Below are 23654 nucleotides of genomic sequence, written 5' to 3'. Positions count from 1 at the left end.
CTGACCCAAGGGGTTTTTTTCATATTTTTCCCCATCCCTCCTGCAAAATTCCACGCAGTTTTATCCCAAAATTGAACTGCTGTTATGCTTCCCTTGAGGAAGTTTTACCTAGCTGCTAATTCCAAGCTGACCCAAGGGGTTTTTTAAAAATTTTTCCTCACTCCTCCTGCTAAAATTCCATGCAGTTTTCATCTCAGAATTGAACTGCTGTTAGCTATTTCATGGGGCTGCTTCCCTTGAGGAAGTTCCACCTTGCCTTGCTATTAATTCCAAGCTGACCCAAGGGGTTTTCTTCATATTATTCCCCATCCCTCCTGCTAAAAATCCATGCAGTTTTATCCCAAAACTGAACTCCTGTTATGCTTCCTTTGAGGAAGTTCCACCTTGCTGTTAATTCCAAGCTGACCAAGGGGTTTTTTTCATATTTTCCCCACCCCTCCTGCAAAAATCCACGCAGCTTTCACCCCAAAACTGAACTCCTGTTATGCTTCCTTGAGGAAATTCCACCTTGCTGCTAATTCCAAGCTGACCCAAGGGGTTTTTTAAAAATTTTTCCTCACTCCTCCTGCTAAAATTCCATGCAGTTTTCATCCCAAAATTGAACTGCTACTAGCTATTTCATGGGGCTGCTTCCCTTGAGGAAGTTCCACCTTGCCTTGCTGCTAATTCCAAGCTGACCCAAGGCTTTTTTAAAAATTTTTCCTCACTCCTGCTGCTAAAAATCCACGCAGCTTTCACCCCAAAACTGAACTCCTGTTATGCTTCCTTGAGGAAATTCTACCTTGCTGCTAATTCCAAGCTGACCCAAGGATTTTTTTTTTATATTTTCCCCCATCCCTCCTGCTAAAAATCCACACAGCTTCACCCCAAAATTGAACTCCTGTTATCCTTCCTTGAGGAAGTTTTACCTTGCTGTTAATTCCAAGGTGACCCAAGGGTTTTTTAAAAATTTTTCTCCACCCCTCCTGCTAAAAATCCATGCAGTTTTCATCTCAGAACTGAACTCCTGTTATGCTTCCTTGAGGAAGTTCCACCTTGCTGCTAATTCCAAGCTGACCCAAGGCTTTTTTTAAAATTTTTCCCCATCCCTCCTGCTAAAATTCCATGCAGTTTTCATCTCAGAACTGAACTCCTGTTATGCTTCCTTGAGGAAGTTCCACCTTGCTGTTAATTCCAAGCCGATCCAAGGGATTTTTTTCATATTATTCCCCGTCCCTCCTGCTAAAAATCCACACAGTTTCATCTCAGAATTGAACTGCTGTTTGTTATTTCATGGGGCTGCTGCCCTTGAGGAAGTTCCACATTGCCTTGCTGCTAATCCCAAACTGACCCAAGCCAAGCGTTGCTGCCCAGGTCACAGCTGGTCTGGAATCCAGCTGGAGATGCACAGAATATTCTGTAAAATATTCTGTAAAACAATATTATTATTACAATTATTACTTATTATATATATTATATAAAATAGATAATATTTTATATAATTTATATATAATAATAAAGTAATAATAATATAACTACTACATAATTATATTAATTATTACAATATTATTATAATAATTTATTATAATGTAATATTAGTATTTATAATATAATATTAATATATGACTAATTATTAAAATATTAATTATTATTATATTAATTATATTTAAAATATAAATATTATTATTACAATATTTTGTAAAACAGCAAAGAATGGCCAAAATAATTGAAAATACTAGATATTAAAAAACAAACAGGAAAAAAAAAACCCCAAAGCACCTTTCCCAGAGATGAGCTAAACTGTTCTAAGGAGTGTTTACCAAAGTGAAGAGCTCAGGCTGCTCCAAGCCTGCATTTTCCAGCTGGAAGGATCCTGAGCCAGGGGCAGAGTTACAGACTGTACTGGAGAGCAATTTTGATCAAGTTCCTCCTGATGTTTCTGGCATTTGCAGCTCCAGGCGTGTCACGATTCTGTCTGTCACCCAGAGGACACATGGCACGTCCCCAGCTTGGAAAAGCCTTGGCTAAAAACCATTAAAAAGGGTGGAGAGGCCTCAGTGATCCCCTGGCTGTCACAGAACGGGAGCAGGGAGAATTCTGGAATTGTTCATGGGTGGGGTTTAGGGCATAAAACTGAATATTCCTCTGTATTAAATATTCACTGCATTCATCTCCGGGGAATGATGGAGATCCCACAGTGGAACCTCCTGGAAATCTCAAAGAAATGGGGGATGTGGAGTTTTTCTGGAGGTTCTATCCAAAAGGAAGGCCAGAAAACAATCCTGGCCAAAGCCATGGGATCTCAGGTGGATTTTGGCCCTTCAGTGGCCAGGACAGAGCTGATACCTGGGAAAGTCCAATGGGGATCAGGACACAAAGCTGGGTCTCATTGACCTTTACTAGCAAAGCAGAAAAACACATTAAAAAACTCTTGTTTCTCCAGGATCAACCAGAACATAAAAAAAAACCATCACACAAAATGTAAAATTAAAAGCAGCACAGGTGAGATGAGCATGTGAGGAAAAGGTTTTTCCTTCTCCAGCTGCTGCTCTTGCTGAGCACCAACAGAGATGAGAAATGGCTCAAGAAGCCCCTGCCCCAGCTTGTAAACAGCATTTCAACTTTTTTAATCCTCTCACAGCACAAAAACCCCTCCTAAACCCAACTGCTTTTCCTCCAGGATGGGGAATAATTATCAATAATTACCAACATCAGTTCCTGAGCACTGAGAGAGATGAGAAATGGCTCAAGAAGCCCCTGCCCCACATGACTGAGGGTGAATTGCCCTCACAGTTTGTGAACAATATTTCAACTCTTTAAATTTCCTCAAAAGGCCCCACTCTCCTCCTCTCACAGCTCTCCAGCAGCACAAAAACCCCTCCTAAACCCAGCTCCGTTTCCTCCAGGATGAGCACCCCAATAATTACAAACACCCCACTCCACACCATCCTTTTGTGAAGGTTCTTTTCCCTCCTAAGAGCCCATGGAGAAAAGGGATCACACAAAATGTAAAATTAAAAGCACATCAGGTGAGCTGAGCATTACTAAACGTGAGGAAAAGGTTTTTCCATCTCCAGCTGCTGCAGCTCCTGAGCACTGACAGGGATGAGAACCCCCTGCCCCAGCGTGTAAACAGCATTTCAACTTTTTAAATCCTCTCACAGCACAAAACCCCTCCTAAACCCAACTGCTTTTCCTCCAGGATGAGGAATAATTATCAATAATTACCAACATCAGTTCCTGAGCACTGAGAGAGATGAGAAATGGCTCAAGAAGCCCCTGCCCCACATGGCTGAGGGTGAAATGCCCTCACAGTGTGTAAACAGTATTTCAGCTCCTCAAATTTCCTCAAAAGGCCCCACTCTCCTCCTCTCACAGCTCTCCAGCAGCACAAAAACCCCTCCTAAACCCAGCTCCGTTTCCTCCAGGATGAGCACACCAATAATTACAAACACCCCACTCCACACCATCCTTTTGTGAAGGATTTTTTCCCTCCTAAAAATCCATGGAGAAAGGAAAAGGAATCACACAAAATGTAAAATTAAAAGCAGCACAGGTGAGCTGAGCATTACTAAACGTGAGGAAAAGGTTTTTCCTTCTCCAGCTGCTGCAGTTCCTGAGCACCACCAGGGATGGGAAATGGCTCAAGAAGCCCCTGCCCCACATGGCTGAGGGTGAAATGCCCTCACAGTTTGTGAACAGTATTTCAACGCTTTAAATTTCCTCAAAAGGCCCCACTCTCCTCCTCTCACAGCTCTCCAGCAGCACAAAAACCCCTCCTAAACCCAGCTGCTTTTCCTCCAGGATGAGCACCCCAATAATTACAAACACCCCACCCCACACCATCCTTTTGTGAAGGTTCTTTTCCCTCCTGAGAGCCCATGGAGAAAAGGGATCACACAAAATGTAAAATTAAAACCACAACAGGTGAGCTGAGCATTAATAAACGTGAGGAAAAGGTTTTTCCTACTCCAACTGCTGCAGCTCCTGAGCACTGACAGGGATGAGAAGTGGCTCAAGAACCCCCTGCCTCAGCTTGTAAACAGCATTTCAACTTTTTAAATCCTCTCACAGCACAAAAACCCCTCCTAAACCCAGCTCCTTTTCCTCCAGGATGAGCACCCCAATAATTACAAACACCCCACTGCAAACCATCCTTTTATGAAGGTTTTTCCTTCCTTTTGTGAAGGTTTTTCCTTCCTTTTGTGAAGGTTTTTTCCCTCCTAAAAAAACCCGTGGAGAAAGGAAAAGTGAAAAGGGAATGAAGCTGAGATCCTTTCCCTTCCTGCACCATGTGAGCAGGAGGAAAAAATAGTTGCTAGAGGCAGAGGGCAGCTCTGCTCTGTAATGAGGGAGCTAAAATAGAGCACTATTATTGTCTTGAGATCTTCTCCGACGCCTACGGGTGACCCTGGAGTTCAGCAGGAGCTGCCAGGCTTTGGCACAGAGCTCCCAAAAAACCCTGAGCCTCCTCCCCTGCTGCTGCTCAGCTCTGCTGGAGGCCTGGCTCTGCACGGGTTTATCCAGAAAATCCAGGATTTGGGATTTGTAATCCCCTCTGTGGGATGGCAGGGCCTGGAGGTTTGGATTTTCCTGGAAACGCGGCACCAAAAAAATCCAAATATTCGCCCTCTGGGAAAGGAGTAAAGGCTGGATTAAGGGGTTTAGGCCTGGCCTAACCCCCTCCTTCAAGGTCTTTGAGCAGATTTCCTGTGCTTTGACTCAACAGCAAATAATCTCCAATAATCTTTCACCTCCATTTGTCGCAGCAGCCTCTGCTCAAGCATCTGCAGCATCTGATGATTTCTGCAGATGGGCTGAATAAAAAACAAAAAAAATCCTTGTTAGGCCCCCAGACAGGAAGAAAAGCCCAGAGGAAAGGGAAGGATGTGCCAGGCACAGAGCAGAAGCATCCCCAGCACGGTGTCACAGCCAGGGGACAGCCCCAAAAAGGGCCCTGGAGAGGCAGGAAGGACTCCCAGCCCCAAAGTAAAAATTGGAATTAAGGCAGCAACAGGTTTGGGGAAGCTCATGGTGTAGGTGAGAAAATCGAGGTTTCAGTTCTAGGAAATTATTGGAAATTATAGGAAAATCCAGGGAAAAGTCCAGGGAAAATGTAGGGAAAAAAAAAAAAGCAGAGAAAAAAAAAAAGAGGGAAAAAAGCAGGAAAAATAAAAAACAGGAAAAAAAAATCAGGGAAAAAAAGCAGGAAAAATAAAAAAGAGGGGAAAAAAAAACAGGAAAAAAAGCAGGAAAAATAGCCAGGGGAAAAAATCCAGGAAAAAAAATATCCAGAAAAAAAAAAATCCAGAAAAAAAAAATCTGGAAATTCCAGAAAAAAAAATTTATCAGGAAATTCCAGGGAAAAAAATCAAGAAATTCCAGGGAAAAAATCAGGAAATTCCAGGGAAAAAATCAGGAAATTCCAGGGGAAAAAAAAATCAGGAAATTCCAGGGGAAAAAAAATCAGGAAATTCCAGAAAAAAATAGAGGAAATTCCAGGAAAAAATTCAAGAAATTCCAGGGAAAAATCCAGGAAATTCCAGGGAAAAATTCAAGAAATTGCAGGGAAAAATTCAAGAAATTGCAGGAAAAAAATCAGGAAATTCCAGGGAAAAAATCAGGAAATTCCAGGGAAAATTCCAGGAGAGCAGAGCTTGCTGTGATTGCCACTTCCCAAGGGTATTCCCAGGGATTTTTCTGGCACCCTGGGAAGGGCAGGGTGTGTGAGCACAGGAATTCTGCAGCCACTGATTCTGTTGTGCAATTTTGCTGTGGACACCAGGCCCCGGTGCCTGTCCCAGGAAAACAAACAGAGGTGGGTGAAGGAGAATTTTGGAGGTCACAGGCCCAAATCCACGGTGAAAAGCTCAAAACCTGAGCAGGATTTTGCCCTCTGTTTGTTCAATTAAAGAAATGAAGAATTATTCGATTAAATAAATGAATAAATAAATGGTTGCCCTATCCCTGATGTGGTTGATGAAGTGTCCAATTCAAATGGGAATCAAAATAAAAGCAAGCAAGTTTTATCAGCAATATTCCATTGCTAAGAAACCTTTCCTAAAAGCTTTTCCAGGGCTGTGACTCACCTGAATTGGTACTTTGAGGGTTTTATCCATTTTAATTCATTTTAGAAAGAGCCTATTGTCAAAAAAAAAACCCCAAAAATCCACAAATCTACTGTGCAAAACTCCATTCCCTGATGTGGTGGGAAGCACAGCAGGAAATTGGGTCCTTTTCCAGAGCACACACAGGTGAAATGCCAGGCAAAAACCTCTTAAATGTGTAAAAACCTCTTAAATGTGTAAAATAAAAGAATTAAACAAAGAATTCTAACTAAACATCCGGAATTCTACACTCCCTTAAAAAAATCCCAACCCCTGGCAGCTTTCCAAGTAGCAATCCAACCAAACCATCTCTAATAAGTAACAAAAATCAAGGAAAAACAAGGAAAAAAAACACCCTAAACTCTATTAAATCCATGTTTTCCCTTTGCTTCTGGCATTCCCTGCACAGTTGCTCCCAATCCAGGCAGGAAAATCAGATTATTGTGAAGGAGAAGCCGTGGTTATCAAGGCAGGAAGTTCCCTGGAAGGAAATGCTGAAGGATGTCCTCATGATAAGAGCTGCTCCAGAGTTTTCATTGCCTAATCCCATTCCAAGCCTCTCTTTTATTTTTTTTTTTAACTCAAAACAAATGTTGCAATCAATTTTGTCTCCCTGGCTCAAAATTTGGGCTGCTTGAGGTGAAATTTAGGTGTTTTAGCAAAAAATGTGAGGGGTTAGGAACCAACTGTTTCAGCTTTTAAGTGCTGAGAAAGAAATATTTCCTTTTTTTTTTGTTTTTTTTTTGTATTTTCCAGTTTTTCCTCAGTGTTTTCTGGCCTTTCTGAATTGGCCAAGATCAGGAACAAACCATGAAGGACAACAATGACATCAGGATTTCCATGGGACTCAGGGTGGCAGCAGATGAGCCCAAGCAGATTTTCTGGAGGTATTTGAATCCTGACACAGAGACAAAAGGGCCCCTTTTTATTTCTAATTATCACACCTGATAAATTGATGATAAATTAATGGAAGACAGGGGGGAAAAGGGGATTTTAAAGCCCATTTTGTGACATTCCTGCAGCTGCTACAATCCCTCTGCTCCTCCATCCCTGCCTGGGCATGACTGACATCCCACCACTGATGATAAAATTATGAATTTCCCTGATTTGCCACACTTGCATCAGCATTATTCCTTCCCTAACTCTTTAATTTTTTTAGGATCTAAAAAGGGAAGGTTTAGGACACGCAGAGGGGATGGGAAACTTCAAAACCAAAAATCCTTTGATGGGTTTGTGACCCTGCTGGGATCGTTCCCCAGCGAGCCATAAAAAAAGCCTCAGATTTCCTGGAAGCTCCTAAGGAGATTGCACTCACTTCCTCCTCATCTGGGCCCCGTGTTTACCACCAGCAGATTCAATTAAATTGCCTTGCACAGGCACAATCCCTCTGCTGGAAGGAAAAACATCCCCAGTTCAGAGCAACAACAACAACAACACCCCAAAAAAAAAATAAAATATTCCCAATTTCAAATTCCTGCTGGATGGTGAAAAGTGATTGAAGCTGGAAAAGCTCCCCTGGAACAATGTTTATGGTACACTCAGCCCCGTTGTCATGGTGATGGAACAACTATTCCCTGCAAACAGGCACAGAGACCCTAAAAATAAACAGCCCAGCAGAAATCCCCGTGTCAGGCATGGGGAGAGAAATCCCAAATCCTAATAAACCTTTCCTAAAAGCTTTTCCAGCTCCCGGGGCTGTGACTCACCTGAATTGTACTTTTAGGGTTTTATCAATTTTAATTGATTTTTAGAAAGAGATTTTTTTTTAGAAATTTTGGGGAGAAAATTTTTACTGTAAAAAAAAAAAAAAAAAACCAAAAAATCCACAAACTTGCTGTCCAAAACACACACAGGTGAAATGCCAGGTAAAAGCCTCTTAAATGTGTAAAATAAAGGAATTAAATTCAAACTAGAGATGCAGAATTTTACACTTCCTTAGAGTGGAGCCTCCAAAGCAAATGCCTGCCTCGCTCAGGAGCTGCTCCTTAAAAATCAAAATAGAAAATAGAAATAAAATAGAAATATTTTATTTTGAATATATATATATATATAATATATTTGAATATATTATATTCAAAATAGAAATTCAGCACTTAAAAATCAAGCACAGCTCTGGAGGTTGTCCAGCCCTGCTGGGGAATTTTTGGGGATGGAGAGGAAGGGAGGGAGCTGGAGGTGGAACACAGGTATGGGATGTGTGTGTGTGTGTGTGGATGAGAGAACACCAAATAAAAAGCAGGATTTGCAGGATTTGCATACTTTCTCCTCTGCCTCCCCTATTGATGTGGGCAGGAATCCACCCAGTTCAGACAGGGGAGTGAAAAAAATTAAAATAATAGTGGTGAGGAATTAAAAAAAAAATCAAAAAAACAGCAGCCATTGGAGCCAAATAAGCAAAGCCTGGATCCAAACAACAGCTGGACTCAGCCTGCAAGGCCTGCACCCAAAAATCCCCTGCACCCAAAAATCCCCTGCACCCAAAAATCTCCTGTATCCCACCAAGGAACCCCAGGATCCAAACAGGCAATTCCTGGACCCAAAAATCTCCTGCATCCCACCAAGGAAGCCCTCGATCCAAACAATTCCTGGACCCAAAAATCTCCTGGATCTCACCAAGCAAGCCCTGGACCCAAACTCACTCCAGGATTCCACTGAGCCATCCCTGGATCCAAGCAACTCCTAAGCCCAAACAAGCAATTCCTGCACCCAAAAGTCTCCTGCATCCCATCACCCAAATTCTGACTCTAAACAACCCCTTGGACCCAAAAAAACAATTCCTGGACCCAAAAATCTCCAGGATCCAAAACCCTCCTGGATCCCACCACCCGACCTCTGACTCAAAACAACCTCTAGACCCAAAAAGCCAATTCCTGGACCCAAAAATCTCCCGGATCTCAAAATCTCGAGGATTCTACCAACCAACCTTTGACTCCAAACAACCCCTGGACCCGAAAAAAACCCAATTCCTGCAGCCAAAAAACTCCTGGATCCCCCGAACCAACCTCTGGATCCTTAAATCTCCAGGATCTCATTACCCAACCTCTAACTCCCCTGGACCCCAAAAACCAATTCCTGCACCCAAAAATCTCCAGGATCCCACCAACCAAACTCTGACTCGAAACAACCCCTGGCCCCCAAAAATCCGATTCCTACACCCAAAACCCTCCCGGATGCCACCAAGCACCGCCAGGACGGAACGAAGCCGCTGCAGCCGGGATCCAAGCCCAGCCCCGGCTCCCCCCAGCCCAGCCCTGTCCCGGCCGCTCTCCGTGCCCGGTGCGGGTCCCGAGGGGCAGCGCCGGCGGCACCGCCCGCACCCCGCAGCCCGGCCCGCCGCTCCCCCCGAGCTCTCCGCCCCCGCTCACCGAGGAGGAGCCCCGCCGGTGCCCGGGTGCCGTCGGGTGCCGGTGCTGGGCGCGGCCCCCCCGCCGTCCCTCATGCCCGGCGCGGCCGCCGGGGCCGCATCCCGGGCGGGCGGGCGGAGCCGGGCGGGCAGCGCGGGGCGGCCGCCTTCCACACGGCCGGGGGCGCGCGCGCGGGACGGACCCTCCGCGGCCGCCGTAGCGCCGCTTCCGCCCACGGGCCCGCGGAGCTCGCGGGAGGCGGCCAATCGGAGCGCGGCAACGGGAGGGTGCGGGCCAATGGGAGGGCGCGCTGAGGGCGAGGGGCGGGGTTAGGGGCGGGGCCTGGGGCGCGGGCGGGACGCGCGGTCCCGGTGCCCGGACTGGGCCATGTGCGCGGGCCCGGCCCCGAACCGGCCTCGAACCGGGCCGGAATGGCCTCGAACCGGCCTCGAATCGGCTCCGAACCAGCCCCAAAGGGCCCCGAATGGCCCCGAACCGACCCCGAACCAGCCCCGAATGGCTCCGGAACCGGTCCCGAATGGCCCCAAAACGGCTCCAAACCAGCCCCGAATGGTCCCGAATGGCCCCGAACCGGACCCGAATGGTCCCGACATTTTGTGACCATTTGGGTTCATCTTGTGACCATTTGGGTTCACGTTGGGTTCATTTTGTGACCATTTGGGTCCATCTTGGGCTCATGTTGTGACCATTTTGGGTTGTGCTGCCCAAGGTGGATCCATTGAGGCCTCTCATTAAATCCCTGTTTTATCCTTTAGCTCTGCCCAGTCTCTGTTCCAGCTCAGCCTTCCCAAGGCCTCAGGAGAGCTGTTGATGCTGGAGCTCATTTCAGCTGCTCCTGGAACGGTTTGGGGTCCCCAAAGACCCCCCAGTGCCACCCCAGCACCTTCCACCACCCCAGGCTGCTCCAGGGATCCAGGGGCAGCCACGGATTCTCTGGGAATTCCATCCCAGCCAGGAATTCCTTCTCAAAATCCCATCCTCTGCCACTTGGGAAGCTGTTCCCTGCGTCCTGGCACTCCAGACCCTCGTCCAAAGCTCCTCTCCAACTCTCCTTTATCAGAACTTTCTGCACAAGAAAAGCAGGAAGGAGATAAAAGCAAGGAAAGCCGGAGAATTTAGGATTTGATGAAGGACAGGGATTTCCCCCCAGAGCACATTGTCACAGGGAGAGAGGAAGTTTTCAGCCAGGCTGACCCATTAGTTATTCATTTACAGAAGTTAATTTTCTTTTAAAACGCAGCAGAGTTAAAAGTTTTTTGTGTTTTTCCCAGCTCCACTTTAAAAAAAAACCCAATCAAAATCCAACCCCCCCCCAAACAAAAAAACCCAAACAAAAAAACCCCAAAAATAACAAAAAAAAAAAAAAAAAATATATATATATATATATAAAAGACAAACCCAAAAGGGACCAGGCAGGGAGGAGAAAGAAAGGAGGAAAAGAAACAAAAATTCCTCCAGAATCAGCTTTCTCAGCTTTCAAAATAATTAAACCCCTCAGAAGTGAAAGCCTGGACATTTTCCCTTTTCTTTTTTCCCTGTGGAAAACATCCGGCAGGTTTTCCACATTATCAGAGCTGCTTTTCCCTGGGGAATGCCCGAGCCAGGAACCCCCCCAGGCTTTTCCCCGTGCCCACCCCTCTTTATCCTGGAGTCCCTTTTCCCCCAGCAAACCCCAGAACAAAGAGGGAAATGAAGCAAAACCCTCCCAGGCTCTTCCTGTCGAGTCACAGGTGGGAGCTTTGCCAGCATCTCCAGCTCAATCCCATTTTTTTTGGGACAGCTCCAGCACCTGGCTGTGCTCAGCTCGCTCCCAAATCCAGCTGGTTCCTCCAGGAGCTCCCGTGGGGATGGAAAAATCTCCTTTGGGAAAAATCTCCACCACTCCACATCCTCCCCTGGATTTGTCTCCACTCCCCACCAGCACCCCCTAAAATTTTGGCGCTCAGGGAAAAAATGCAGGACTGAACCCCCTAAAAAAAAAGCAGCACAGAGAGGGGCAGCACCCAAAAATCAACCCCAAGCTGCTCCTAAAGCTGCATCACGGGGGTGGCTGCAGTGACAATCAACCTTTTTTTAATTTTAGGGGGATAAGAAATTTCCTACTTCGTGCAACTCCCATTTTGTTCTGCTCCCACTGCCGGGTGTTTGCAATTCAACGTGGGCTTGTTCCTATCTTAGACAGCATCAGCCAGGGGAAAAAATATAGGACAGACAAAAGGGATGGAATAAAAATCAAGCAGGGAACGAGGCAGGAAAAAAAAAGACAAAAAGCTCACGTGCAAAGAGATTTTGGGAAAGTGGCTCCCGTGTAAACAGCTCCCATTTTAACGGGGAAGAGGCAGCAGAAAAGGGAAAATAAACATATTTAATTGGGGATTTCTGGTGAATGTTAATCAGGTGGCAGCACTTGGAAAATGGATTTTGCAATTTCCGAGGCAAGGACAGAGTCGTGACGGGATACAGAACCCCCAGTTCTAGGAAAACCCAGGACAGCCCAGGCAGGGGAAAGCAGAGAATTCCAAAACTCATCCCAACCCTCCCCGCGCGGCTCTTGGCTGGAGAGGGGGCCAGGAGGGAATGGGAAGCACAGGGAGAAGCCAGAACATTCTGCAGCAGCTGATCCCAGCCCGCCAGGGCCCCGCTCCAGCACGTGGAGCTGTGTCTTGGTTTGAACAGCCAGGTTCTGCTCAGGAAGGCAGGAGCCTCCCCTGAAATGGAAAACGTAAAAGCCTTCTCTCCTATTTGTTATAAATTTGAAATTAAAAGGCTCTCAGGCAAAGAGATGGGAGCAGGAATGACAGTTCTTTACTAGGGAAGAAAATAAAAATAAAATAATCAATGCAGTAAAACAAAAGAACCCTGTCAGAGTCAGAGCAGGCCCTGTCCCCTGTGTGTCAGGGGGTGGCACAGCCCCATCCCATGGGGGCTCAGCCCTCCTGCAGTGCCAGCTGTGGCTCTGCTGGAGCAGGGATCCTGCACAAGGGGGGAGTTTTCCTCTGCAGCTCCAGGGCTGCTGCAGATGGGCCTGGGCTCCCTCTGGCCATGCAGGGCAGCAGAAGCTGCTCCTCTGGCAATGCACTGGGCAAAGGCTGCTGGGCTGTCCCAAAGCTCAGATTGTACCCAGGTAGGAATGCTTGGCTCCTCCCCTGGGCGGAGCATCTCCCCATGGGATGATGGGATTGGATCAGCCATGCAGGGACACTCACTGGCCATGGACAGAAGATAATTAATAATTAATGGCCCATTAACAGCAGATTTCCACCGGGAGCTGGCCCAGCTGGTGGCTGGAGGAGCTCTCAATTGTCCCTCTCTGAGTGACCCTCTCAATTGTCCCTCTCTGATTTTCAGGTCCCATTCCCACAAAGGCCTTTCCCTGCTCCTCTAGGAAAACTCAAATTTTCAAAAACTCCTATTTTCTCCCCGCCTCTCAAGCGAAATTCTGCTGCTGAACCACTGTGAGCAGCAGAAACTCATCCAAGAACTGCATTTCCCCCCAGTAAAAACGAAACCTGGAAGGGAGGTTTAATCATTAATGAAAATCCAGTTCTGACTTTATTAGGGAAAAAAAAAAAAAAGAAATAAAGACCCCTAATGCTGTGATCCACCTTAGTATTTCCAAAGGGGTTTTAAAGCAGGATTTGCAGTGGCCCTTGGCTCATGCTGCAGGATGAGCAGCCAGCACGAGCTCCACGTGGGCAGCCCAGGGATGTCACTGCTGTCACTCGTGCTGCAGGGAGGGAGGGAGGCAGGGAGGGCTCTGCTGCTCCTGCTTTCCCCACAGCCCCAGCTGCAAATTTAGCAACAGCGCCTGAGCTCCTCTTTGTGCTCTCCCACGTCCTGCCCCGCTCCAGCTCCGGCTGCCTGCCTGCAGTTCTTCAAAAGCTCTGCTTAGCAACCTGGCAGCCCTGGCTGCAGCGCCGGGCAGCCGCTCCTGCCACAGCAAATCCGGCCACGCCAGCTCCTGCCATCCCCTCCTGCCATCCCAAATCCTGCCATCACCCCCTGCCATCACCCCTGCCATCCCAAATCCTGCCATCCCAAATTCTGCCATCACCCCTGCCATCCCAACTCCTGCCATCCTGCTCCTGCCACCGCAAATCCTGCCATTCCTGCTCCTGCCATCACCCCCTGCCATCCCAACTCCTGCCATCCCCTCCTGCCATCCTGCTCCTGCCACCGCAAATCCGGCCACCCCAACTCCTGCCATTCCTGCTCCTGCCATCACCCCTGCCATCCCCTCCTGCCATTCCCACTCCTGCCATCCCAGATCTTGCCATTCCCTTCCTGCCATTCCCACTCCTGCTATCCCCTCCTGCCATTCCCACTCCTGCCATCCCTTCCTGCCATTCCTGCTCCTGCCATTCCCTTCCTGCCATCCCAGTCCTGCCATCCCAAATTCTGCCATCCTGCTCCTACTCCCGCTATTCCTGCTCCTGCCATTCCCACTCCTTCCTATTCCACTCCTGCTATTCCCAGTTCTCCCATTCCCACTCCTGCCATTCCATTCCCCCTCTTTCCCATTCCTACTCCTTCCCATTCCCACTCCTTCCCATTCCCCTCCTGCCATTCCTCTCCTCCTATCCCCACTCTTCCCATTCCTGATCCTGCCATCCCGCCCCTGCCATTCCAGTCCTGCCATTCTCCTCCTGCCATTCCAACTCCCTCCCATTCCTGGTCCTTCCATCCCCACTCCTTCCCATGCCCACTCCTGCCATTCTCCTCCTGCTATTCCCACTCTTCCCATTCCTACTCCTGCCATTCCATTCCCACTCCCTCCCATTCCCCTCGTGCCATTCCCACTCTTCCCATTCCCCCTTCCTGCCTGCCACGGGGATCCCTGCAAATACAACAGAGAAGGGCCTTGGATTGAGGATGAACCCCAAACCTTCTCACCCCCGAAGCTGGGAGCTCTGCCAGCCCCGCAGTGCCTGCGGCGGGGAGCGGAGCGAGGCAGGATGGGGCAGGTCCGGGAGGAGCTGGGAGAGCGTCTGGAGCCAGGCAGAGCAGCAAAGGGGGCAGATAAAAGCACGAGACGGGCGTGAGTCAGGCTGGCACGGGGCCTGGGCACAGAGCAAACTGAGCCAGGCTGGGCACGGAGCCCCACGGCAAAGGGGGCATGGAGAGAACTGAGCCAGGCTGGGCACGGAGCCCCACGGCAAAGGGGGCACAGAGAACTGAGCCAGGCTGGGCACAGAGCCCCACAGCAAAGGGGGCATGGAGAGCTGAGCCAGGCTGGGCACAGCCCCATGGCAAAGGGGGCATGGAGAGAACTGAGCCAGACTGGCACACAGGCTGGGCACAGAGCCCCATGGCAAGGGGGGCACAGGGAGCTGAGCCAGGCTGGGCACGTGGGCTGAGCCAGGCTGTGCACAGAGCCCCATAGCAAAGGGGGCACAGGGAGCTGAGCCAGGCTGGGCACAGAGCCCCACAACAAAGGGGGCACACAGAGAACTGAGCCAGGCTGGCACCCAGGCCAGGCACAGAGCCTCAAGGCAGAAGGGGCACGGAGCAACCTGAGGCAGGCAAAGCCTCTGGAACAGCAGGCAGCCCCAAACAGGCTCAGGCAGAACTGGCTGCTGGTCCTGCAGCATCACCCCCAGCTGGGCTGTGCTCCTCCTGGCACCTGGCACAGCTGGCACAGCTGGCACAGCTGGGCACACCTCTCCAACCTCTGCTCTCCCAACCTGTGCAGCCTCTGCTGTCCCACCCTGCCCTCCACAGGGCATCGAGAAGAGCTGAGCTGATTTCCCCGCCGCGCTTTGGGCACAACCCAACTCCCCTCCCCAGAGCAGCTCAAGGGCAGCACGTGGAGCTGTGCCCTGCCAGGACATCGGGGCATCAGCAGGAGGGCACGAGCCCAGCCCGGCCCAGAGCCTGCAGGCACCAGAAACCAGCCTGAGCCGGGCTGGCACAGCCACGTGGAAAGGGCACCGGGCCCTGCCGCAGCTCCTGACGCTGAGCTGTGTTTGTGCAAGCGCCTCCTTCCCTCCCAGATGTTTGCAGAAGCTCGGGGAGTTGGCACCGCAGCCGGAGCTGGACTTTAATTAACCCCAAGGCAAACAGGAGGAGGACGTCAGCAGCCTGGAGCTGCCCTGCTCCCCTGGCAGGAGCTCCCAGCTCCTCACCCGTCCGTGTGTCCCCTTGGAAATGTCCTTCGGGGTGGCAAGGGCTTGGCTGGTGCTGCTTGCTGTTCTCCTGGTGGCTTTGAGGCTCCACAAAATCCATCTGCTGTCCCTCTCACCTTGTCAAGCACCCACGGTGGTCAGGGCCAGCCAAGTGGGAAACCACTAGCACAAAAAAAAAGCAGATTTAGGGACAAAACAACCAGGCTGGAAAGTGTCGATATCTGCTGCAGCCCTCACAGCTCAGACCCCCTTCTGTGGTGGTGTTCACAGGGGTCCCAGGACGAGGGAAGAGATGAGAATCTTGACTCCACGTTTCAGAAGGCTGATTTATTGTTTTATGATATATATTATATTAAAAGTAAATGATATATTAAAACTATACTAAAATAATGGAAGAAAGGATTTCATCAGAAGGCTTGAAAGGAAAGGAATGATAATAAAATCTTGTGACTGACCAGAGAGTCTGAGCCAGCTGGGCTGTGATTGGCCATTAATTGGAAACAACCCCATGAGACCAATCCCAGATGCACCTGTTGCATCCCACAGCAGCAGATAACCATTGGTTACATTTTGTTCCTGAGGCCTCTCAGCTTCTCAGGAGGAAAGATCCTAAGGAAAGGATTTTCCATAAAATGTGTCTGTGACACCCATCCATCCCCGTTCCATCAGGGATGGAGGAACAGCACCCAGGGATGGTTCCCACTGCCAGAGCAGGGAGAGACGGGATTTGGGAAGGGATTCCTGGCTGTGAGGATGATGAGGGGCTGGGATGGAATCCCCGGAGAATCCCTGGCTGCCCCTGGATCCCTGGAAGTGTCCAAGGAGCACCTTGGGATAGTGAGAGGTGTCCCTGCCCGTGGGATGAGCTCTAGGATCCCTCCCAACCCAAACCATTCTGGGATTCTGGGATTTTGAAACACCCAATTCCTGGTTCACAGTGTGACCCCAACATTCCTACACACACCCCAAATCCACACTGATTCCCATCATGGGTATTTCAAAGAGCAGGGCCAGAAACAACTTGGGAACATCATCACCCTTGAAAGGAGGCACAACAAAGTCTCCTGTCTGCTCAGGAGTCCTTTCCCCCTCCTCAGCAGCGGGTTCTGCTCTCTTTGCCCACCCTGGGCTGGCAGAGAGGAGCAGCAGGAATTAACTCCTGCTGTGTCTTGGTTTGAACAGACAGGTTCTGCTCAGGAAGGCAGGAGCCTCCCTAAAATGGGAAATGTAAACCTCCTTCCTCCGAATTGTTATAAATTTGAAATGAAGGGGGGCTCAGGCAAAGATGTGGGAGCAGGAATAACAGTTCTTTATTAGAGAAGAAAATAAAAATAAAATAAACAATGCAGTAAAACAAAAGAACCCTGCCAGAGTCAGAGCAGGCCCTGTCCCCTGTGTGTCAGGGGGTGGCACAGCCCCATCCCATGGGGGCTCAGCCCTCCTGCAGTGCCAGCTGTGGCTCTGCTGGAGCAGGGATCCTGCACAAGGGGGGAGTTTTCCTCTGCAGCTCCAGGGCTGCTGCAGATGGGCCTGGGCTCCCTCTGGCAATGCAGGGCAGCAGAAGCTGCTCCTCTGGCAATGCACTGGGCAAAGGCTGCTGGGCTGTCCCAAAGCTCAGATTGTACCCAGGTAGGAATGCTTGGCTCCTCCCCTGGGCGGAGCTTCTCCCCATGGGATGATGGGATTGGATCAGCCATGCAGGGACACTCAGTGGCCATGGACAGAAGATAATTAATAATTAATGGCTCATTAACAGCAGAGGATTGGTTGTGGAAGAGCTAAAGAGGCCTGCCCAGCGAGCAGCAGATCCCTGCCGCCTGTGACAGGTGACAATGGGACACAAGCGGTGCCTGGCACTCAGGACGTGCTGGCCCTGCAGGGCTGGCCCCGGTGGATCCTCAGGTGCTTGCCCAGGTGGTCACTGCGGGCAAACTTCTTGTGGCAGGCCGAGCACTGGTAGGGCTTGAGCCCCGAGTGGGAGCGCTGGTGGCGGGAGAGCTCATCCGAGCGGGAGAACCTGCAGGAGGGGGAAGAGTGCGGATTCTATCACTGGCTCTCTGCAAATATTAAAGGGAATACTGGATGTGTTATGTTGGAAAGGGGTGCTGTATTAATTTGTAGTGCTGTATTAATTTGTAGTACTGTATTAATATTTTTATTTTTGAATTTTTCATTTCTTTATTTATGTTTCTTTTTGTTTCTTTATTTTATTTATTATATATTTTATATTCATATTTTATATTTCTATGTAATTTATTTTTATATATTGATAATTTACATGTACTTATATATTGCTATGTATTTTATTTATTTCTATTTTTTATTATATATCTATATTTTCTTTTTATATACTCATAATTTATATATATTCATATATATTTTCTTTATTTATTTTTATATAAATTTATTTGTAATTTATTTTTCTACATTAATAATTCCTATATTTTTCATATATTTATTTTTAATTACTTATCTTTATATATTATATGCATAATTTATTTTTATACATTTACAATCTTGATATAATTTCATATATTTATTTACAGTCATTTATTTTGATATATTATATATTTATATACATAGTTTATTTTTGGATATTTATAATCTTGATATAATTTCATATATTTATTTATAGTCATTTATTTTGATATAGTATATATTTATATATTTAGATACATCGTTTATTTTTGGATATTTATAATCTTGATGTAATTTCATATATTTATAGTCATTTATTTTGATATATTATATATTTATATATATAATTTATATACATATATTTATATATATAATATATATTTATGTATATACATATATATATAATATATATTATATATATTTTTATATATAATTTATATACATAATTTATTTTTAGATATTTATAATTTATATATATTCAGATATTTATCTTTTTATTTAATTTTAATATATTATATATTTATATATTTATATACATATTATATATCATTTCTATCTATTTATATATGTATTAATTTATTTGATCGATTTAATTTTTAACTTTTTAAATATTTTAATTTCCTGGTAAATATCGTTTTAGGCTGCCCTCTGTACCCCCGGGGCACGGGGGAGTGCCCCCTCCCTGCTGTTCAGGGTTCCCTCGGTGGCACTCGGAGGCACCAGAACCCCCCGGAGCCCCTCGCTCACCTCCAGCCGCAGTCGGGCCAGGCACACGTGTAGGGTTTCTCGCCCGTGTGCCGGCGGAAATGAGCCCTCAGGTGCGAGCTCTTGGAATAAACCTTCCCGCAGCCGGGGTGGGAGCAGCGGTGCGGGCGGAGCGGGGCACGGGGACCCTGCTGGCCCCCGGGGGCAGCCTCTGCCCCCCGCACGTCCCCTGGCCCCGCCGGCAGAGGGGCGATCCTGACGTGTTTCTGCTCCGGGATGGAGCCCGGGGGCTGCAGCTGAGGGAGGATGGGCAGGTTTGGGCTCTGCAGGCTGATCAGCAGCTGGGCCACACTGACACCCCCAGGGTGTGCTGGGTGGGCGATGCTGTCCATGGGGAGAGGATGGAGCTGCAGGACAACGGGGATGCTGCCAGCAGCCAGAGCCTGGTCACCAGGAGCTACCACAGGGTCACCAGTGGCCACCACAGGGTCACCAGTAACCACCACAGGGTCACCAGGGGCCACCACATGGTCACTAGGAGCCAGTGCCTGGTCGCCAGTGGCCACCACAGGGTCACCAGTAACCACCTGGTCACCAGCAGCCACCACCTGGTCACCAGTGGCCAGGACCTGGTTACCAGGAGCTACCACAGGGTCACCAGGAGCCACCACATAGTTACCAGCAGCCACCGCCTGGTCACCAGGAGCTACCACATGGTCATCAGAGGCCACCACAGGGTCACCAGGAGCCAGTGCCTGGTCACCAGGAGCCACCACAGGGTCACCAGCAGCCATCACAGGGTCACCAGGAGCCACCACAGGGTCACCAGGAGCCACCACAGGGTCACCAGCAGCCACCACAGGGTCACCAGCAGCCACCACAGGGTCACCAGCTGTCCCCACAGCGTTTGGGACATGTCCTGCTCCTCCCTCCTGTGCTCTGGGGATGGGCTGTGTCCCGGAGCCGAGCTCAGCTTTGCTCTCCCCGTTCCACCCCGCTGGGTGAGGCTCTCCTGCCTCACCCCGGGGGAGCTCTGCCTTCTCCCTGAGGAACTCCTCGATCTCCTCCAGCGTGGGGATGAAGTCCTGCGAGGGGCTGAAGTCCGGCAGCCTGAGCTGAGCCTCGCTGAGCTGGGCTTTGGGGGGCCCCTCTGGGCGTCCCCGTGTCCTGTCACCGCCGTGTCCTGGCAGAAGGGACGGTGGCATCCTGCACTGCCCGGCGCTGGCCAGGCTCTCGAGCGGGGAAGGGCTGGGCAGGGAGGGCAGCAGGTCCTGGCAGCTCACAGAGACCATTTGGTGCCTCCCCACACGCAGCTCTTGGCTCAGGAGCTGCTGGGAGAGCTCAGCTGGGCGAGTCTTGGTTCATCTGCAAGGGAACAGCACCGAGGTTATTTCTGAGAGGAACAGCAGGTTTGTCCTTCCAAACGAGCTGTGGGGCTGCTGGTGGATAAAAACCAGCGCTGAGAGAGATAAAAGAAACACTGGGAAGGATTCCACTGATTGGTGAATGGAAAAACATATTTGATTTTACAAATAAACTTTAGGTTTGCTGATAAACTAAATTAGACATTGAAAGATGCAATTAGAAAGATGAAAGAAGCAATGGGGAGGGAAAAACCCCTAAATTCTGTAAGAATTAAAAATGAAAAGAGGGGGTTGTACATTAGAGGGAAGCCTTTGGTACCAGGTGTTTTGGGAAGTCTGAACCTCTCAGGTAATGAGAGGTCTGAACCCCCTCAGCCAATGGGGAAAAACCCCTAAATTCCATAAAGAATTAAAAATTAAAAGGGAGGGTTATACATTAGAGGGAAGTCTCTGGTATCAGGTGTTTTGGGAAAGTCTGAACCTCTCAAGTACCTCAGAAATGGGGAAAGAGAGAAGGGAAATGTGGCTGGGAAATTGGGAAAAAAGGAGGCTGTGTCCTCCAAAAATTCAAGAGACCCCAGGGCAATGCCCCATGGCCTCTCCCTTTATTCTAATAAAGCCAAAAAAGGACTCCTCTGTCTCCTTTTTGGACATAAACCTCTGGTGTTTGTGGATTCATTTTCCTAACATTTCCAAAGGAGAAAACAAACATGCAAACCTCAACCTTTCAACAAATCCGGGCCGAGCACCGAAAAGAAAACAGCAGAACCTGGCAGGGCCTTTGTTTTTGAAGAGTCTGACCGAGTTCCTCCAGCAAAGAGGCAGAGTCCCCCCAGGAGCAAACTTCTCTGGGGAGTTTCTGGAGGTGCAAGCACACAAAGAAACCCTTCACCCCTCCCTGTGCCACCCACGCCAGAGGGCAGCTCTGCGCCGGGCCTGGCTCCTGATTAGCCAGGAGTTAATTGTGAGCTGTTAATTGAGAGGCTGCTGAGGCTTCTCCAGGCTGCAGGTGTGGGTAGGAGCACGCCCTGACACGGACGGGGCTGGGCCGGAGCTGCCCACCTGCGCAGGGAACCCCGAGGCAGCTCCGAGCGCTGGGGATGCTCAGCCGTGCCCGCGGGCACCGCGGTGCCCAGGCGTGCCCCAGCTCTGCCCAGGCAGCTCTGCCAGCCCCGGGCACGGCTCGGAGAGCGCCTCAGCCTGGCTGCAGCAAAGCAGGGCCTAAACAAAGGGAATTCTTTGATTCTCGCTCCGAACAGAGCCAGAATTGCTTGTTAAAGCCACTCTGGAGGGGTTCCCAGACTCCTCCTGGTGGTGCCCTTGGCGTGGCTGCTGCACTCACAATTTTTTCCTTTTCCTTTCCTCTTTCCTTTCCTTTCCTCCCCAGGGCTCCTGAGGACACAAACCCCACGTTTGCAAACATCTGAGACAGAGCTCAGCATGTCCAGGTGGGAGCTGTGTGCACTCAGGAGGTCCCTGGTGACTGTCACAGAGCCCCCAGGCCCCGCTGGGGCTCAGGGGCTGGAGGGAGGTACCCAAGGACCCCCAGAGCATCCACACACTGTCCCTGTCCCGCTCTGGAGCACCCAGGGCACAGGGATCTGTTCATATTTAATGCAGATTTGGAGTTTCCAGGGGAAAGAAAACCTTTGTCCAAATCCCTCAAGAACTTTTTCCATGAGGTTTCTGTGGAGCTGCAAACCAGTCGGGCCAGTCCTTGTTATCAGCGCTCCTCAGGGTCCTGAGAGCTGCCACAGGGAATTCTGGAGCCCTCTGGGTGCCATAGAAATGCTCTTTTCCCTAGGAAATACCCCCACGTGGTGCCAAACCTGCCAGGAACAAGAAGCTGGGGCACTCCCAGTGTGTCCAGCACAGCTCTGCACCAAGTCACAGTGAGCAGGGACTGTCACTGTCACATGGAGCTAAGGAGGTGTTCAGGCCAGTCTCAGCCTCCAGGCTTCGCATTTTCATCACAGCCCAAATCTGTGCTCTGAACAACTTCTTCCAGGCAGCTCCACTCCAGTTTTAGGATCTTTTGTCTTTTCTTCTCCATCTCCTCTTTTTGCAGGGAAAGCCTCCCCACTCTGGCTACCAAAGGCTCCTGTTTACCTCTCCCAGAGTATCCCAAAAGCTGATTTTCCAAGCAGCTCCTGCAGAGCAGTTTGGGGATCTCCATCCCTCCAGCGTGCCCCCAGGACAGCTGAATTCAACTTAGGGAGCACAACCCTGTGCTGAGCTGACAGCGGGAATGAAGCATGGCCAGAGGGCAGGAAGGTGCAGAGGTTGAGCTGCTGGGTCAGGACTGGGGAGGTCTGAGCAGGGCAGCCCTGGGCAGGTTCTTGGAACGCTCTGCTCCTGGGTTTCCTGTCCCATTGGGGGCACTTTTCCTGACCCATCTCTAGGTTCTTTTCCTGTCCCATCCCTCCAGGGATGCCCAGGTTCTCCTGTCCCATCCCACCAGGAATGCCCAGGTTCTCCTCTCCCATCTCTCCAGGAATGCCCAGGTTCTCCTGACCCATCCCAGCAGGAATGCTCAGGTTCTCCTCTCCCATCCCTCCAGGGATGCCCAGGTTCTCCTGTCCCATCCCAGCAGGAATGCCCAGGTTCTCCTGTCCCATCCCTCCAGGGAGGTCCAGGCTGTTCTCCTGAGGTTGTTCTCCTGCCCCATCCCTCCAAGGTTGTCCCAGCTGGCAGAGCAGCGCTGTGGGCCAAGGTGGCACATTCCGTGCCCACAGGTACCTGGCACAGGTGTCACTGCCGTGTCAATCCACTTTGCAAAATGCCACCAGCGCTGTCACCCACCCCAAAGCCACCGCAAGGAAACGATCCCTGGCTGCAAGGGCAGCACCATTCCCGAGCCCCCCTTTGCGTTTGTGTCCCCGCAGTTTTTCCAAGCCCCAGAGCCCCGGGCTGTGCAGGGGAGCAGCACATGAGCAGCCCGGGCACACGGATAGCGGCACTCGCCCAAGGTCAGGCACCAGCAGCGGGAGCTGGGAACGCCAACAAACACCGGGAACCCCCGGGAACCGAGCAGAACCGGGGCTCGCCGAGCCTTTGGGGACAAACCCCGCGGTCCGGCCGGTGCCGATCCCTCGGTGTAAAGCGATCCCAAGGACGAGCGGGGCTCCGGCTCCACCGCAGCCCCCAGCCCCGGCGGGCACTGCGAGCCCGGGGCTGCCGGAGCCGGGCGCTCCGAGCCCGGGGCTGCCGGAGCCGGGCACAACGAGCCCGGGGCTCCCGGAACGGGGCACTCCGAGCCCGGGGCTGCCGGAACGGGGCACTCCGAGCCCGGGGCTGCCGGAACGGGGCGCTCCGAGCCCGGGGCTGCCGGAACGGGGCGCTCCGAGCCCGGGGCTGCCGGAGCCGGGCGCTCCGAGCCCGGGGCTGTCGGTCACACCGCCCTGCCCTGCCCGGTGTCCCGAGCAGCGCTGGCAGCGGCGCCCCCGCGCCCCCCGCGCCCCCCGCGCCCCTTACCCCGCTCCGCCGCCCGCGGCTCCCGCGGCTCCGCCGGGGGCGGCTCCGGGACCGCCCCGCCCCGCCGAGGGCTCGGCCGCGGCCGCCGATGCCATTGGCACGGGAGCAGGGACCGGG

General features: G+C 50.3%; 2 protein-coding genes across 6 annotated transcripts in view; both read right to left on the bottom strand.

Annotated features, from left to right (window-relative positions):
• Positions 1 to 9583, bottom strand: part of ELK4 (ETS transcription factor ELK4) — a 31496-nt gene extending 21913 nt beyond the window's left edge. For all 5 annotated transcript variants that reach the window (XR_011682895.1, XR_011682896.1, XR_011682897.1 and 2 more), the window contains exon 1: positions 9452 to 9583. The gene's annotated coding sequence lies outside the window, so the exon portion shown is untranslated. The remainder of the gene's footprint in view (positions 1 to 9451) is intronic.
• A 7045-nt stretch (positions 9584 to 16628) lies between these two features.
• On the bottom strand, positions 16629 to 20847 carry LOC139601348 (Krueppel-like factor 15). The gene is made up of 2 exons (XM_071450322.1): positions 18742 to 20847; positions 16629 to 17593 (listed from the first exon to the last, which is right to left on the bottom strand). The coding sequence occupies exons 1-2, from the start codon at positions 19989 to 19991 to the stop codon at positions 17434 to 17436; spliced, it is 1410 nt and encodes a 469-aa protein (XP_071306423.1). The 5' UTR covers positions 19992 to 20847; the 3' UTR covers positions 16629 to 17433.
• Between the last annotated feature and the right edge of the window lie 2807 nt (positions 20848 to 23654).

The sequence above is a fragment of the Agelaius tricolor genome, unplaced genomic scaffold, assembly GCF_023055355.1.
Source record: "Agelaius tricolor isolate 1412-34295 unplaced genomic scaffold, bAgeTri1.0.p SCAF_30, whole genome shotgun sequence".
In the NCBI taxonomy this organism is placed as follows: Eukaryota; Metazoa; Chordata; class Aves; order Passeriformes; family Icteridae; genus Agelaius; species Agelaius tricolor.
The sequence above is the reverse complement of the archived record's forward strand: the minus strand, read 5'-3'. Positions and strand labels throughout refer to the sequence as shown.

Bases quoted from the DNA above. Each gene is read 5' to 3' on its own strand.
- LOC139601348 (XM_071450322.1), bottom strand. From the start codon at position 19,991: ATGGTCTCTGTGAGCTGCCAGGACCTGCTGCCCTCCCTGCCCAGCCCT. The intron at 17,594-18,741 runs GTGAGCGAGGGG...CCCCTCCTGCAG, and splicing joins TGGCCCGACTGCGGCTGGAG to GTTCTCCCGCTCGGATGAGC.